We start from the raw sequence: 18,197 nt of genomic DNA on the forward strand, positions 1-18,197 counted from the left end.
TCAAACTCATGACCACGAGATCAAGGGTCACACGTTCCACCTACTGAGCCAGCCAGGCGCCCCCTTGTTTGATCCTTTCTATTTAATAGCATGTAAAACTGATTTTTAAAGGGAAGGTATGATCAAAGTTACATTGAGTTTCTCCCTATGGTCGAAAAGCAGAGAACACATATACCTGCATTTGACTGTTAATTTTTTCAGCCACATCGTTGTAAACACGGGGAGAGCCTTTGTTGGACAAGAAACTGAAACAGGAGATTCTCGTCGCTTTATCCCAAGGCTGGGTTTTTAAATTCATTTTATTCATTCGTTACTAAAAATAAGTGCCACTTTATATGTAAAAGGCGGGGAGGGGTGAAATCAGTACAAGTAGAGAGAAGCAGTTACAAAGCTCAGCTAGTGATGTCCATCTAACAAAAGACCCCCCCTCCACCTACTGATGCCCCGGAGGCTTTATAGGTGATTTCTACCAAACGTTCCTTTGGATCATCTAATTTCCCACAAGTTCCTCCCCAAAACAGAAAAAGAAGGCAAGCGAACTCATTTTAGGAAGTTCCGACTTCAGCGAAGGACACCACAAGAAAATGAAAACACAGGTCTCATTCACTTATGAACATAAACATAAACATCCTACATACAATACGGTCCAACCACATCCAAAAGTTGACTGCAAAAGAAACCGTCCAGCCTGATTACATCCAGCGTGTCCCACAAATGCAGGGGTGACGTGCATTTTTTCCTCCCAATGGAACCCCAGCTTTTTGAGGGCAGCCACATGTGCCCAGCCAGAAGCACCATGATCCATTTCTAATCAAGGTCACTAGAAGTCTGCCAGGGGCCAGGGCTGCCGGCAAAGTCTGTCCTTTGCTGGTAAAAGGAGAGTCACCTAAGGTAAAGTGGTTTTGTGCTTTTGCTCCAGCTCATTCCCTTCTACCACAGGATTCATGCCTTTGAGGTGGCAGCCATGTTGCCACCATGAGGTGACTGGGCTGAGGACAGAAGGCCAGTGTGCCGGAGATGGCCCATTAGAAGGATGGGCTCCTTCCTACTGAATGACGCCACTGAGCTACCAGACCAGCCTGGGAGGGCCCATCTCTCTGCTGGTTGAGAAGTTAATGGCCGTAGCAGGCACCAGCAGCTGGCTCAGTCGGAGGAGCATGCAACTCTTGATCTTGGGGTCATGAGCCCCACATTGAGCATAGCGATTATTTAAATAAATAAACTTAAAAAAAAAAAGTTAATGCCCTGGGTTTTAAGAAAGCTTTGCTGGTATTCTTCGACACGCAGCTGAGACCATTTCTACCAATTCAAATGGTTTATCATCAGAAAGTCTACCCATATTATTAATTGCGCTAGTGGATTCACAGAGAAAGACCCGCACGCTTCTTTGATTAGAAATAGGAAAATGCACAGAGTGTAATGCATAATATCAGCTTTTAAAAACTTCAGAAAACAGCATCCTGAACTTGAAAAAGCCTTATGTGTAAAGATGGGACTAGGACGGGATGGTCATCACGGTGGCACTGGTGATCCTGGCCAACGCACTAAGATAAGAAAATGAAAGAAGCAGTAAGACGGGAAAGGAAAAGATAATTATGTGACAGTGTAATTACATATGTGGAAAATCTAGCAGAGGCAATAAGCAAACCATTGGAACCAAGAGGAGAGCCAGGGACTTTGCCGGATGCTAGAAACGCTTATAAATGCCACTCGCTCTTCTTGGTACTGGCAATAATCAGCTCGAAGCTATAGAAAACAAACTATCACAACAGTAACAGAATCTATAAAGTATTCAGAACTAAACTTCGCTTTTTTAGAGATTTATATATTCCTTTGAGAGAGAGGAAGAGAGAGAGGGAGAACGAGCAGGGGGACAGAGAGAGAGTCTCAAGCAGACTCCAAGCTGAGTGCAGAGTCTGACACCAGGCTCGATCCCATGACCCTGAGATCATGACCTGAGCCGAAACCAAGAGTCGGACACTTAACTGACTGAGCCACCCAGGCACCCCCAAGAACTAAAATTTATTAAGGATGTTCTTCACATTTATGTAAAACCTTTATGGAAAAAAAGTGTTAAAGGCCATAAAAGTTCAGTGTAAATGGGGAGATAAACTCTTGGTTTGGATGCGCTGACTCAACATTAAAGATGACAGTTCTCCCCCAAATAATCTGTAAGTTAAATTCTTAGGAACTTGAGGAGGAACTCATTCTAAAATGTTCATGACAGTCTAGAGGTTCCCGGCCAGCTCAGTCAGCAGAGCACGTGACTCTTGATCTCAGGGTTGTGAGTTCAAGCCCCATCCTGGGTGTAGAGATTCCTTAAATAAATAAATTTTTTTTAAAAGATGAAATGTTTATGATAGTATAAACGTCCATGAATAGCCAAAGAAAAGGAGAAGGAATCACCCTGCCGGATATTAAAACAGACCACAGAAGTTAGAGCAAACAAGCAACAACAAACTCATACACAAAATACACAAAGACAAGCTATAGCATTGCTTAGTTGCTGACAAACTGTGGGAAGCCAGTAGGAGCTGCCCATGCACACACAGTAGGGTAGTTATGGGCCAACAGTGGAGTGACATCAGGAAGGACAGGTTGGATCAGCAGAGAGGGTAAGCAGCTCCCTCCCTCTGAGGAGGGGAAAAAAAAGAAAGAAAGCTGTATGCCTAAGTCCCACCACACGCAAAAGTAAACTCTAGGTGGAGGAAAGACTTTAAAACAATGAAAGCTAAGACCAACAGAAAATGTGGGAGAGTATTTTTGTGACCTTGGGGTGGGATTTTCTGAAACAAGATACCAAGACCATGAACCATAAAAGGAAATGTTGATGGCCTGAATACATTACAGTTAAGAATTTCTGCTCAACAAAGGACATCACACCCTCCCCTTGGAGCCTGCTGACTACCAAGCACGGGACCAGCGACCAGCACTGTTGAGCAAGGGAATGGGGAGGAGGGTGCATTCTCCAGGAGTGGTGTCTTTCAACAAGCGTGCAGGTAGGATTTTGGTGGGTTCACTGGTAAGGCTGTAATAGGAAGGTACTAGCAGAAGCATATAAACATGAGGCAGGAGACACAGGGAAAGAAGCCAAAGGAGGCATCTTACTGGGTTTGGTCATTCCTCTTCAGTCCACAGAACAGTGTCTACCCTTTTAGTTTGCCAAAGTTTGCCACCTGGAGGGGTGGACGGATGTTAAAACAAAGCACCATGATAGCTTTGGCAGGGCTGTAGGCATTTACAATACAGCAACTAATCCAGCCTAGAGAGCTCAAAGACCAATCCCCCTCTTGGAATTCCCAGACCTGGAGCCATCAAATCCACCACGGCCCCACTGAGGGGCCCATCCTTAGAGCCCAAGAGACCCCAGGAGGCGGCCCAGTTAGTGGCTTCACCAGGCCAACACTGGGTGGAAACTCTATCCCACCTGATGACACCAGGGATCCGTTCCGTGAATCCCCGCTTCTGATTCTAATGTTTTTGTTTTAGTCGGGTTCTTCCGGCTACAAGGAAAAGGAATACATTTAAATCACCTAAAAAGAGTTTTTCAACCTTCCCGGCAATAATCGAATCCCACAAGGGCCATCGATGGGTGCTGCAATTTATAGGCCACGGTTTAATTGGGAACAGGATATTTACATGGCATCAAAATATCTCCCCATAAAAGTGCTTCTTAGCAACAAAAGGAAAAACAGGATCTTGACCATGGGAAAGCACGGTGGATTCCACCTTAACCACATAGCAAAGTGAACATGGACAGAACTAGGTCAAATTGATATAAAGTGTTTCCTGATATGATTGCCCCGAAAAAGCAACCTCACTTCTGTGATACTGAAACACACACCCCAAATCCAACCAGGAGAAACGTCAGATAGACAGAGGGAAATTCTACATAATCGAAGGACATTCTGTGTAGTTACTGGACTGTGGTTTTCAAAAATGTCAAAGTCCAAAGAATAAAGGCAGTTTAAGGAACTATAGGAAACCAAAGAGCTGTGGTCCCGGGTGGGATCCTGGGACATTTTTTGGACAGTCGGCAAAATGGGAACACAGACTGTAGCCTGGATAATACTAGTGCATCAGTAGTGAATCTCCCGAAATTCATAAGCAAACTGCAGTTATGTAAGAAAATGTCTTTGTTTTTAGGAAATACACATGGAAATGTGAGAGGCAAAGGGGCACAATGTCTCCACGTTCGTCTCAGTTCAGGAAATAACACTTGAGAAAGAGTGATAAAGCAAACAATACAAAATGTTAACAAATGGTGAGTCTGGCCCAGGTTGATACATAAAATTAACCCTCACATGGTACGTTTATTGCCAACCATGAGAAATTGAGTAGTTACCAGTAAAAAGGTAGCCAAAGCCACCGGGGAGATTTCTGCTTGTGGGAAGATGGGTTGGATGTGCTTTTCCCCTGTTCAGTCCATTAAGTCCAACTAAACTCCGGAACATTCTATATAAACATAAGAGGTGAAGGAGTCAGCAATTAGAACCGAATAGACGGAATAATAATAGAATAGAATAGACAAAATAATAATGATAATAATACCCCAACAAAAGCCTGCTCTCTCCAGCCAAAGGACCAGGGGAGGGGTAGCCTAACAAGGCAGAACTTGGAAAATATGGGGCGCGTGGGTGGCTCAGTTGGTTAAGCATCTGCCTTCCGCTCGGGTCATGATCCCAGGGTCCCCGGATGGAGCCCCACATCGGGCTCCCTGCTCAGCGGGAAGCCTGCTTCTCCCTCTCCCACTCCCTCTGCTTGTGTTCCCTCTCTCGCTGTGTCTCTATCAAATAAATAAATAAAATATTTAAAAAAAAAACTTGGAAAATCACCACTCTATTCCAAATACCGCAAACTGTGTGGCCACACCCACATCTGCAAAGGCCAAAGGGTGAGCCTAGATTTCCACCCACCTCAGGCTTGTTATGAGGCGCCCCAACATCCTTGCCGGGCAGGGGGGCTCTCTGGGAAGGCCAAGCAGGGGAGCAGGGACTTTGCCCGAGCCAGCGGGTAACCACAGGGGGTACTTGAACTTCGAACGCCGCCTGGCGGCGTCTTTCCTCTCCAGAGCAGTGTCAGAAAAAGCCAACTAGAACAGAAAGTTTTAGACCCAGACTCTCATCAAATAATACAAGAATGGCCACGTTTCCATAAAAAAAAAAAATCATTCCTCATACCAAGAACCATAAAGACCTTGAGATGAATAACAAAGACAACCAGCGGCTGCCAACAGCCAAAGGACAGAGGTGTGAGGATTCTCTGGAAAATATTTTAAAGCAGCCACGATAAAAATGCTTTAACAGACGTTATGGATACACTTGAGACAGATGCAGACCCGACTTCAGCAAAAGCAAAGAAGATCTACAGAAGGACCAGAGGGAGATTGTAGAGCTGAAAGGCAGGACGACTGAAATTAAAGCTCAGGGAGTGGGCCCCGCAACACAATGGCGAGAACAGAGAAAAGAATCAGTGGGCTGGAAGATGCAGCTATAGAAATCACCCTTTCCGAACAACAGAGAGAAAACAGACTCTAAAAAGGTGGGGGGGGGGGGTTGGGGCGCCCGGGTGGCTCAGTCGGTGAAGCGTCTGGCTCTTGATTTCAGCTCAGGTCAGGATCTCAGGGTCCTGGGATCAAGCCCCACATTGGGCTCCCTGCTCAATGGGGACTCTGCTTGTCCCTCTACCCTCTGGTCCTACCCCTTTTCCACTTGTGCCCTCTCTCTGTCTCTAAAATAAATAAATCTTAAAAAAGGAAATCTCAGGAAGCTCTGGGACTCTAATAAAACATCTACCATGTTGAGCTGAGAGCCCTATGCAGGACTCGATCCCAGGACCTGTAGATCATGACCTGAGCCAAAAGCACACACTTAACCATCTGAGCCACCCAGGTGTCCTGAGAGACTACTCAAATTTGTAAAGAAACATAAACAGACATGCAAGAAGTCAAGCAAACCCCAAATAGGACAAACCCAAAGAATAACACAAAGAGAGGCACCTGGGTGGCTAGGTCGGTTAAGTATCTGACTCTTGATTTTGGCTCAGGTCTTGATCTCAGGGTCGTGAGATTGAGCCCCGCATCAGACTCCACTCTCAGTGCGGAGTCTACTTGAGATTCTCTCCCTACCCTTCCCCCTGCTCATGCTCACTCTCTTTCTAATAAATAAATAAAATAAATCTTAAAAAAAAAAAGAATAACCCAAAGATAAACTCCCCCAAATAAACACACAACTACCATATGACCCAGAAATTGCACTCCTGGGCATTTTCCCAGGGACATGAAGACTGATGTTCACACAAAAATCTGTACACTAATGTTTAAGGCAGATTTATTTATAACAGTTAACAACTGGAATCAGCCCAGATGGCCTTCAGTTGTTGAATGGTTAAACTGTGCTACATCCATGCAATGGAATACTACCCAGCAATGAAAAGAAATGAACTACCAACGCACGTTACAAACTATGAATCTCCACAGAAGTATGCTGAGTGAAAAAAAGCCGACTCCCAAAGGTCATATTCTGTATGATCCCATTTATAGAACAATTTTTTAAAGATTTTATTTATTTATTTGACAGAGAGAGACACAGCAAAGAGGGAACACAAGCAGGGGGTGTGGGAGAGGGAGAAGCAGGCTTCCCACTGAGCAGGGAGCCCGATGCGGGGCTCGATCCCAGGACCCTGGGATCATGACCTGAGCTGAAGGCAGACGCTTAAGGCCTGAGCCACCCAGGCACCCCTATAGAACATTCTTGATGCAACAAGATTATAGGAATGAAGAACAGAGCAGTGGTTGTCGGGGGTAGGAAGGAAGTTGAGTGTGGGTATAAATGGACAATATGAGGGATCTTTATGGTGAGAACAATGTCAATATCCAGATTGTGGGGTGCCTGGGTGGCTCAGTTGGTTAAGCGACTGCCTTCGGCTCAGGTCATGATCCTGGAGTCCCGGGATCGAGTCCCGCATCGGGCTCCCTGCTCAGCAGGGAGTCTGCTTCTACCTCTGACCCTTTTCCCTCTCGTGCTCTCTATCTCTCATTCTCTCTCTCTCAAATAAATAAATAAAATCTTTAAAAAAAAAAAGAGTAATTTTTCAAAAGAAAAAAAAGAAAAGTTGAGTGGATCTTGAGTAGACCTCCAACTAATGTCTCCTGCACCAACTCTTTAAAAATGAACCACAGGGCGCCTGGGTGGCTCAGTTGGTTAAGCGACTGCCTTTGGCTCAGGTCATGATCCTGGAGTCCCGGGATTGAGTCCCGCGTCGGGCTCCCTGCTCGGCAGGGAGTCTGCTTCTCTCTCTGACCCTCCCCCCTCTCATGTGCTCTCTCTCTCAGATAAATAAAATCTTTAAAAAAATAAAAATAAAAATGAACCACAGCTAGAACATTGAATTGGACTCTTTGGATGAGATCAACTCTGCCTGACTTACTGCAACAGAGACTTGTTGGAAAGATGCGGGACTCACTGGGTACAAGTGAACGTGGACAGTCCAGAATTGCCTGGGAACCAGGTGGCAATGGGGCCTTTGTAGGAGGAACCACTCTACACTTTTCCTGAGCACTTTCTTGAAATGAATACTGTCCAGTTCTATTTTCTCTTTTCTTGTCACCACATTCACCATTTGAAATCCTAGGACAAGGGGAACAGTTGTCCATGATTAGGTTACATCCCGGAGCTAAACTCAGGTGGAGACAGGAAGTACCCGGTGGAAGGAACTTTCAAAGACATTTGGGTTTCCAAAGCGAGAGGGCAGCGTGCCTACTTCTATACTCCTATCAAGTCTGTACTCATCTGAGGAGATGAAATCTCCCAAAAGGAAACTGGGGTCCTCTTATCCAAGAGAAATGGATGCTGGATAAAAAAAATTACACATATTTCCCTTAGGTATCACATGATAAAACATGTTAAGTGGCACAAAGCAGTACTCAGATGAAAAGTAGGAATTAAGTGGATTTACCTGAAAAGCAGGAAAGATTGAAAATAAATGAACTAAAATATCATTCTCAATGGGGAAAAGCCAGCTTTTCCCCTAAGGTCAGGAATGCAGCAGGGATGTCCACTGTCACCACTGCTATTCAACATAGTATTAGAAGTCCTAGCCACAGCAATCAGACAACAAAAAGAAATCAAAGGCATCCAAATCGGCAAAGAAGTCAAACTCTCACTCTTTGCAGATGATATCATACTGTATGTGGAAAACCCAAAAGATTCCACCCCAAAACTGCTAGAACTCATACAGGAATTCAGTCAAGTAGCAGGCTATAAAATCAATGCACAGAAATCAGTGGCATTCCTATATACCAACAACAAGACAGAAGAGAGACAAATCAAGGAGTCGATCCCATTTACAATTGCACCCAAAACCATAAGATACCTAGGAATAAATTTAACCAAAGAGGCAAAGGATCTGTACTCAAACTATAAAATACTCATGAAAGAAATTGAAGAAGACACAAAGAAATGGAAAAACGCTCCATGCTCATGGATTGGAAGAACAAACATTGTGAAGATGTCAATGCTACCTAGAGCAATCTACACATTCAATGCAATCCCCATCAAAATACCATCCACTTTTTTCAAAGAAATGGAACAAATAATCCTAAAATTTGTATGGAACCAGAAGAGACCCCGGATAGCCAGAGGAATCTTGAAAAAGAAAAGCGAAGCTGGCGGCATCACAATTCCGGACTTCCAGCTCTATTACAAAGCTGTCATCATCAAGACAGTATGGCACTGGCACAAAAACAGGCACATAGATCAATGGAACAGAATAGAGAGCCCAGAAATGGACCCTCAACTCTATGGTCAACTCATCTTTGACAAAGCAGGAAAGAATGTCCATTGGAATAAAGACAGTCTCTTCAACAAATGGTGTTGGGAAAATTGGACAGCCACATGCAGAAGAATGAAACTGGACCATTTCCTTACACCACACACAAAAATAGACTCCAAATGGTTGAAAGACCTAAACGTGAGACAGGAGTCCATCAAAATCCTAAAGGAGAACACGGGCAGCAACCTCTTTGACCTCAGCCGCAGCAACTTCTTCCTAGAAACATCGCCAAAGGCAAGGGAAGCAAGGGCAAAAATGAACTATTGGGATTTCATCAAGATAAAATTCTTTTGCACAGCAAAAGAAACAGTCCACAAAACCAAAAGACAACCGACAGAATGGGAGAAAATATTTGCAAATGACATATCAGATAAAGGGCTAGTATCCAAAATCTATAAAGAACTTATCAAACTCAACACCCAAAGAACAAATAATCCAATCAAGAAATGGGCAGAAGACATGAACAGACATTTTTCCAAAGAAGACATCCAAATGGCCAACAGACACATGAAAAAGTGTTCAACATCGCTCGGCATCAGGGAAATCCAAATCAAAACCTCAATGAGATACCACCTCACACCCGTCAGAATGGCTAGAATTCACAAGTCAGGAAACGACAGATGTTGGCGGGGATGTGGAGAAAGGGGAACCCTCCTACACTGTTGGTGGGAATGCAAGCTGGTGCAACCACTCTGGAAAACAGTATGGAGGTTCCTCAAACAGTTGAAAATAGAGCTACCATATGATCCAGCAATTGCACTACTGGGTATTTACCCCAAAGATACAAATGTAGGGACCCGAAGGGGTACGTGTACCCCAATGTTTATAGCAGCAATGTGCACAATAGCCAAACTGTGGAAAGAGCCAAGATGTCCGTCGACAGATGAATGGATAAAGAAGATGTGGTATATATACACAATGGAATATTATGCAGCCATCAAAAGGAATGAGATCTTGCCATTTGCAACGACATGGATGGAACTGGAGGGTGTTATGCTGAGTGAAATAAGTCAATCAGAGAAAGACATGTATCATATGACCTCGCTGATATGAGGAGTTTTTAATCTCAGGAACAAACTGAGTGTTACTGGAGTGGTGGGGGGTGGGAGGGATGGGGTGGCTGGGTGATAGACATTGGGGAGGGTATGTGCTATGGTGAGCGCTGTGAATTGTGCAAGACTGTTGAATCACAGATCTGTACTTCTGAAACAAATAATGCAATATATGTTAAGAAAAAAGAAAAAGAAGAAGATAGCAGGAGAGGAAGAATGAAGAGGAGTAAGTCAGAGGGGGAGATGAACCATGAGAGACGATGGACTCTGAAAAACAAACTGAGGTTTCTAGAGGGGAGGCGGGGGGGGGATGGGTTAGCCTGGTGATGTGTATTAAAGAGGGCACGTTCTGCGTGGAGCACTGGGTGTTATGCACAAACAATGAATCATGGAACACTACATCAAAAACTAATGATGTAACGTATGGTGATTAACAGAACAATAAAAAAAAATTAAAAAAAAGAAAATAAGTGAACTAAGATTTCAACTCAAGAAGGTAGGAAGAGAACGTGAAAATAAGCTCAAAGTAAGAATTATTAAAGGTGGAAGCAGACATTTATCACTGAAGAGGAAAAAAAAAAGCAATTGACTAGTACAACTAATAAATCTGGTTCTTTGGGGCACCTGGGTGGCTCAGTCAGTTGAGTGTTTGCCTTCAGCTCAGGTCATGATCTCAGGGTCCTGGGATCGAGTCCCGCATCAAGCTCCTTGCTCAGCGAGGAATCTGCTTCTCCCTCTCCTTCTGCCTGCCGCTCCCCCTGCTGTGCTCTCTCTCTCTCTATCAAATAAATAAGTAAAATCTTTTTTAAAAAGTCTGGTTTGTTGACTAGTCCAGTAAAATAGAATAATCTTTGGCAAGTCCAGTGAGGAAAAAAAGAGGGGGTGGGGAGGAAGAGAGAGAGAAAAGACAACATTAGGGCTCATGACTACAGATATGGAGATTTTAACAAATGATAAAAGTATAAGTGTTCAAACCTGCAATAATAAATTTGAATAGCCACATGAAATAGATATTTTATGGGAAACTATCAATTACCAAAATTGACTCAAGATCAAAATTGACCCAAGAAACCTCAACAGACCAAAAATTATAGAAATTGGAAAGGTATTCCAGAAGCTATCCCCCAAATGGCATCAAGTCCAGATGGTTTTATAGGTGAATTCTACCAACCCTGCATTGAATGGAAAATCCCTATGATCTCTAACTTTTCCAGAGAATATAAAATTTTCCAACTTAATTTCTAAAGCCAGCATAACTCTGGTAACAAAACCAAACAAGCAAATAGAAAAAAGACAAAGCCGCTCAAAAGAAATCTACAAGTCACTTCTATTTTCTAACTTAGATGTAAGAGGTCTAAGTAAAATGTGGGCAAACCAACCTAGAATTATATTAAAAGAATAATTCATAATGGTCAAGTAATTTTAATCCCAAGCATTCAAAGATGTGAAATTAGAAAAAAAAATTCAGAACATTAACATGTGAAGAAAATGAAATATAGGATCCTTTCAGTAGGTTCCAAAGCATATGAATCCCTTTTCTGTGTCTGCAAAAACCTTCAATTTAGGAATATTTGGAGAAGCAGAATCGGCCTATTACAAAACCTGAAACCACCAGACTTGCTTTCCCAGATTTCCTTGCAGCTGGGTCACAGAAGTATGACTAAGCCAACAGACACCCAGACTTTGAATCAGGAGCCGGTACCACAAAGGAGGAGGAGGTGGTCCAGGATCCTCTCTCTGCACAGGGAGGTTGTGGTAACACCGAGTCTCTAGCTCAGCAGCTGGAGCAGTGCGGGCTTCAGTGATCTGGTCTTGGAGCAGGAGCAGAGTTTTGCTCACCAGACTGGTTCTGCAGCTTGATTCTGTTCCGGGCTACACAGTTCCAAGTCTGGTTGTCTGGCCCTTACTGGGAAGTCTATAAAGTGGCCAATGTATGTTTAACAAATTCCCTTTCATCCTAAACTCACCAGGATGTTTTCTGTTGCTTACAACAAAAAACCCTGATACCAATACACCAACAGTCAGCAACTCCAGGGGCCCCACTCCACCTCACGGCCTCTCTCTCACACACTTCCTGATGCTTGATTCCTTGTTTTCTCCATGTTCTCAAGTACTTTTTGCAGTGGGCAAATTATATAAATGGCATATGTACGGATTAACTGCATTGGGCTTGTGGTGAAAGGAGCAGACAGGGGCAGACTCATGTGGTTGCGTGAAGACGCCCCTGCTGGGGGACAGTCGGTGGGGCATTTTAATCATTAGAAGGGGTGGTGGACCAATGGACATGGTAGCTGACTCTCTGAAATAGGCACCTCATTTGGTCTTGGGAAGTTTTGTTTTGAAGTAATTTCTGTGCCCAACGTGGGGCTCAAACTCATGACCCCAAGATCAAGAGTCACATGCTCCACCAACTGAGCCAGCCAGGTGCCCCAAGTCTTGGGAAGTCTTTTTTTTTTTTTTTTTAAGATTTTTATTTATTTATTTGACAGAGAGAGAGACAGTGAGAGAAAGGAACACAAGCAGAAGTGTGAGAGGGAGAAGCAGGCTTCCTGCCGAGCAGGGAGCCCCATGCGGGGCTCGATCCCAGGACCCTGGGATCATGACCTGAGCCGAAGGCAGACGCTTAACGACTGAGCCACCCAGGTGCCCCAAGTCTTGGGAAGTCTTAAAAGGCTTTCCAGAGGAAGACATTCTGGGCTGGGACTCTCCAGATAAGTAAGGGTTGGGCAGAAGGGGGTGAGGGGTGAAAAGAGAGCCCAGGCACAAGAAAGAAATAAAATGATCTACTAGAGTGAAAGGTGGAGTGCTGAGGGCGCCTGGGTGGCTCAGTTGGTTGGGCAACTGCCTTCGGCTCGGGTCATGATCCTGGAGTCCCGGGATCGAGTCCCGCATCGGGCTCCCTGCTCAGCGGGGAGTCTGCTTCTCCCTCTGACCTTCCCCCCCTCTCCTGCTCTCTCATTCTCTCACAAATAAATAAAATCTTTAAAAAAAGAAAGAAAGAAAGGTGGAGTGCTGAGAGATGGGGCTGGACAGGTAGGCAAGGGTCGGATCATGCAGGACCCCGTATGCCACGTCAGGGACCTCAGAGCTATAGGGAGCCACCTGACGAGTCTCAAACAGTGGAAGGATATGAGCAGATCTGCAGTTCTGGAAGACCACTCCAGTGGGGGATGGGGGGAAGGGAGGTCAGAGCATCAGGAGCCCAGCTGGGAGGCTGTTGCAGTGAGGCCATAGGGAAGAGCTGGTGTCCTGGACTGGGGACGGTGGCAGTGGATTCCAGAGAGAGATCCGGAGGTCAAGCCAGCAGGACTTGGTGGCAGGTTGGATGGGGGATGAAGGAGGGAACGAGTTACGGATGACCATCGGGGTTTCTGTTTGTATCGACTGAGTGGCTAAATGGGCGGATGGTGGCCCCATTCACTGGGCTGGACAACACAGGAGGGTTAGCTATTTGGAGAGAGATGGTGAGATTAGTTTTGAACATATTGTTTTAATGCTTGTGGGACACCCAAGGAATCCAAACGGCAGTGGGACCTAGGTGTTTGGGTCTCCGGAGAGGGGTCTGGGTCTGAGTAGAGGTGAGTCCCTGGGGTGGGTGTATGGTGGCTGACAGCAAGGGAATGAATGAGGGTAACTTACGTGAGGCGTCTGTGTAGCAGAAGAAAAGGAGAGGGCCAAAGACCAAACTCTGGGGCAGGCTGACTCTCCAGGAAGGACAGAGGAAGGAGTCTGCAAAGACTGGGAAACGTCAGCCAGAGAGGTTAAGAGGGAGGTGAGTGGCACGAGGCCCAGGGTGGGAGAGGCCGTGGTCTGCAGGCTGCAGAGAACAGGATCGCAATGGAGACGTGCCCGGTGGGTGTAGGAGGGTGGGGGACACTGGTGACCTTGGCCACAACGGAGCCAGGGGGTGGGGGAACCGTGCTAGAGAGGGAGAAAGGCAGAGGGCGGCAAGGGTTAAAATTGGCAAGTGGGAAGGGCGAGTGAGTGGCAGCTGGGGAGGCTTAGAAGCCGGGGGACGGGGGTGGTTGGAGGAGTCCACTCCCAATCTGTCCTGTGTAGATGGAAAGTGGGGGAAGAGAGCCCCAAGGAGGGCTGGGGACGGCTGTGGAAGGAGGTGATAAGGGCCTGTGTCCGGGAGGGACACTGCTCCCAGGTCACAGGAGGGCATCTCTATCAGGCTGGCACTTCCTCCCCATCCCCATCCCCTTCCTGCCACTGCCCAGGCCCTCCCTGGGGCTGGAGAGAGACGGCAGTCACACCCTGCGAGCAGCTCTGTGCCCTCGGAGGTCCTCCCGCCTGCCTGTAAGCTGGAGTTGGGGCTGGGGGACAGGGCCGCTGAGGGAGGGAGAAGAACCTAGGACGTGGGGCTGGCGGTTTCGGCTTCTGGGGGCAAGGGCGGGAGAGGGCAGTGGGGGGGACAGGAGTCTGGGGGCTGCGTTTCTGGAGGGATCCCCGAGGCTGCAGCAGGGGCGAGAGTCTGGAGGAATAACGCCCAGCGCCCACGAGGTGCCCACGTGTGTTCCCATGACCCCCAGGTCCCCATGCCTCTCCTCCTGTTGCTGCTCCTGCTGCCGCGCCCCTCACACCCCCAGTTGCTCTGTGAGGTCTCCAAGGTGACCAGGCTGCTGGAAGTGAACTGTGACAACAGGGGGCAGAAGGCGCTGCCTCCCGATCTGCCCAGAGACACAGCCATCCTTCACCTGGGCGAGAACCCCCTGGGCACCTTCTCCACAGCATCCGTGGCGTCCCTGACCCAGCTTGCACAGCTGTACCTGCGTCAAAGCCAGCTGACCACCCTGCACACGGACGGGGTGCTGCCACAGCTGGAGACCCTGGACGTCTCCCACAATAAGCTGAAGAGCCTGCCTTTGCTAGGACAGGCCCTGCCAGCCCTCACCACCCTGGACGCCTCCTACAACGAGCTGACCGCGCTGTCTCCTGGTGCTCTGAACGGCCTGAGCCGGCTCCATGAGCTCTACCTGCGCGGCAACAAGCTCAGGACTCTGCCCCCGGGGCTCCTGAGGCCCGTGGCCCAGCTGAGGAAGCTCAATCTGGCCGACAACAAGTTGAATGAGCTGCCCCCGGGGCTCCTGGATGGCTTGGGGGAGCTCGACACCCTCTACCTCCAAGGGAACTGGCTGCGCACCATCCCAAAGGGCTTCTTCGGGGACCTCCTCCTCCCTTTCGCCTTTCTCCACAACAACCCCTGGGCCTGTGACTGCGAGATCCTCTATTTCGCTCGCTGGCTGCAGGACAACTCCAATAATGTCTACTTATGGAAGGAGGGTGTCGACGTCAAGGCCATGACTCCCAACGTGGGGAGCGTGCAATGCGTCAACCCATACAACACACCCGTCTACACCTACCCAGGGAAGGGCTGCTCCATTCTCGGGGACGGGGTTGACATAGGTTATGATGACTATGAAGAAGAAGAGGTGGGAAAGGTACCTGCCACCAGGGCTGTGGTCAGCTTCTCCACCGACACCAGAGCCCACACAACCCACCGGGCCCCCCTCCACTCGGCATCCACTGCTTCTCCAGACCACCAGATGTCCCATCCGTCTTACACCCTGGAGTCCACGAAGAAACAGAGCAGATTCCCAACTGCCCCAGAGCCCAGCATGTCCAGCATGCCCTATCCCCCACCCTCCACCAAACCCCCCACCACCCTGAAGCCCCCCATGCCCCACCCCACGACCTCCACCATGACCATGACCACTCCAGAGCTCATGCTCCCCACCAGCCTGGAAACTACGACACCCTCCACCCCCTCCACCCCGGAGCCCACCACAACCCCCACCACAACCCCCACCACAACCCCCACCACCCCGGAGCCCACCACAACCCCCACCACAACCCCCACCACCCCGGAGCCCACCACAACCCCCACCACAACCCCCACCACCCCGGAGCCCACCACAACCCCCACCACAACCCCCACCACCCCGGAGCCCACCACAACCCCCACCACAACCCCCACCACCCCGGAGCCCACCACAACTCCAACCACCCCCACCACCCCGGAACCCACCACGCCCCCCACCACAACCCCCACCACCCCGGAGCCCACCACAACTCCAACCACCCCCACCACCCCGGAGCCCACCACAACTCCAGCCACCCCCACCACCCCAGAGCCCACCACGCCCCCCACCACAACCCCCACCACCCCAGAGCCCACCACAACCCTAATCCTGTCTGAACTGACCACATCTGAGATCCCAGAATCAACCTCACTCCCTACTATTTTGGAATACCTAACAACCACCTCCTTTGTCTACCTCCCAAAGGCCCACGAGGTGGTTCAAGGGAATTTGGAGAGCTCCAGAAATGACCCTTTGCTCAACCCTGACTTCTGCTGTCTCCTCCCCCTGGGCTTCTATGTTTTGGGTCTCCTCTGGCTTCTGTTTGCCTCTGTGGTCCTTATCCGGCTGCTGGCTTGGGCCCAGCCCGCAGGGCCACGGGCCCTGGCCACAGCCACGCACACCACACATCTGGAGCTGCAGAGGGGAAAGCAAGTGACCATGCCCCGGGCCTGGCTGCTTTTCTTTCAAGGCTCACTCCCCATTTTCCGCTCCAGCCTCTTCCTGTGGGTACGGGCTGATGGTCATGTGGGGCCCCTCCAGGCAGGACGGCGGCCCTCTGCCCTGAGTCTGGGCCGGGGTCAGGACCTGCTGGGAACAGTGGGCATTAGGTATACTGGCCACAGTCTCTGAGGGGGGTGGTTTGGGGACCCACGGAGGCTGTGATGGCCTTTTGTACTGGGATCTAGCTGGGGGTGGGCGGGCAAGGAGCACAGCAGGGTCAGGGGGAGATTTAGTCACTTTTCCTTTATCAGAAGCCTCTTGGTACCACACGCACAACCTCAGCGAAGCAGCAGGGGTGGAGAGGAGCAGGGTGGGTCATAGAACAAAGCTCCCTATGCTGCAGGAGGGGTTCACAAACCACTAGGTCATTACCATCACTTTGGAGGAAGTTTGAGGAAAAAGCAAAGGGAACAGGGCAGGATTCTCAGACGTGGGTACCGAAGAGAACTGGGAAAGATCTGTATCAAGATGTGAGCCCTGATCGTCCCTGGGGAGCGTAAACATGGTGGTTTCCTTTCCTTTTTCTGTTGAGCATTTTTTAGTTTTCCACCGTTGTGTTATTTGGAGAATAAAAAGGTTAACTTCAAAAAAAACTGTTTCCTTTGGAGACGGAGAGTGTCCGGGGCACTTGTCATTCGCACATCTGAAGCCCCACCTGCCCCCACCCGAGTTGGATCACTCACCCACAGAAGCTCACCAGCCTGGGGTGCCCCCCCTCACCCTGCGGTGCTGCCCGCCAGGCCACTGCAAAGCACTAGGACCAGCTCAAAACCCACAGGTTTCCCTGGAGCGGCCCCTGCCGAGGTGCGTCTGCCCCGGGCCGCCCAGGAGCCAACGTGGGCACCTGCCCGCACCCACGGCCTCCCGCCCTGCCCAGGCCAGCGGCCCCGTGGGTGTGGGCCGGACGGCGTGGGCCAGCGTGGTGGGTTCTGCTCAGCGCCGAGCTGTCCCAGGCAGGTGTCCGGCTCGCATACTAGAACCTGCTTCTCCCCTGCTCCCCTAGACTCTGCCATTTCCCCTCACTGCACCGAGTGGGCTGTCTCTCCTGTGGTGTCTCCAGCCCAAATCAAGGCCGGGGACACAGAAAATGCGAGAGAAAGCTGAGCCTCCCCAGGCTGAGAACCCCCTTCTCCAGGTGACCCAGGCCTCAAAGCCCGACTGCACCTGCCCTGCTTGGAAGTCTCCCCTGGAGAGAGGACAAATCTGGAGCCTGACCATGAAGGGCTTCTACGCACTCACCCGGCTGACGACTTACAACGGGTTCTCCATGCCCCGTGGTCCGCTGCTGCAGGCTCTGAGATCACCTGCCCCGCCCTCCCCCCCACCCTGGGTTTCCCCGCGGAGGCTTCGCTCTCCTGTCGGGCAGGTGTGCTGCCCCATCCATCTGACCGCCGCCAGCATGGCTCTCTCCTCCAGGCAGGGCCAGGGCCCCCACATTACCCTGCAGCGGTCCACTGCTCCACTCCCACCCCCACCCGCCCCTGGGCCATCTCTCCCTGTGGACCTGGAACCTCTTAAGGACACGGCCCAGGCTCCACCGTGGCCCAGGCCAGCAAGCGCCAGGAGTGAGTAAGAGGAAGGCAGAGGTGGGAGGGCCCAGCCAGGCTGCCGGGCCGCCGAGCTCCTCCTCTCCTCCTCCTGAGGCGGCTCTGCCAAGGGGACAGTTCCCACCTACTGCCTGCCTGTCCCTGGCCAGGCTCACAAGACTTCGGGCCTCACGCTGCCC

General features: G+C 49.3%; 1 protein-coding gene across 1 annotated transcript; it reads left to right on the forward strand.

The window, feature by feature from the left end:
• Positions 1-14,140: 14,140 nt before the first annotated feature.
• On the forward strand, positions 14,141-17,058 carry GP1BA (glycoprotein Ib platelet subunit alpha). The gene is made up of 3 exons (XM_088028043.1): positions 14,141-14,186; positions 14,420-15,527; positions 15,762-17,058. The coding sequence occupies exons 2-3, from the start codon at positions 14,426-14,428 to the stop codon at positions 16,598-16,600; spliced, it is 1,941 nt and encodes a 646-aa protein (XP_087884169.1). The 5' UTR covers positions 14,141-14,186; positions 14,420-14,425; the 3' UTR covers positions 16,601-17,058.
• Positions 17,059-18,197: the final 1,139 nt, after the last annotated feature.

This window comes from Eumetopias jubatus, unplaced genomic scaffold (assembly GCF_037043125.1).
Source record: "Eumetopias jubatus isolate StellerSeaLion01/CBP00866 unplaced genomic scaffold, mEumJub1_p1.0 scaffold_10, whole genome shotgun sequence".
Classification (NCBI taxonomy): Eukaryota; Metazoa; Chordata; class Mammalia; order Carnivora; family Otariidae; genus Eumetopias; species Eumetopias jubatus.

Excerpts from the sequence above, each read along its gene's own strand:
- GP1BA (XM_088028043.1), top strand. The coding sequence starts at position 14,426 with ATGCCTCTCCTCCTGTTGCTGCTCCTGCTGCCGCGCCCCTCACACCCC. Across the intron at positions 15,528-15,761 it reads GTCCAGCATGCCCTATCCCC|CCACAACCCCCACCACAACC; the intron begins CACCCTCCACCA and ends CCCCGGAGCCCA.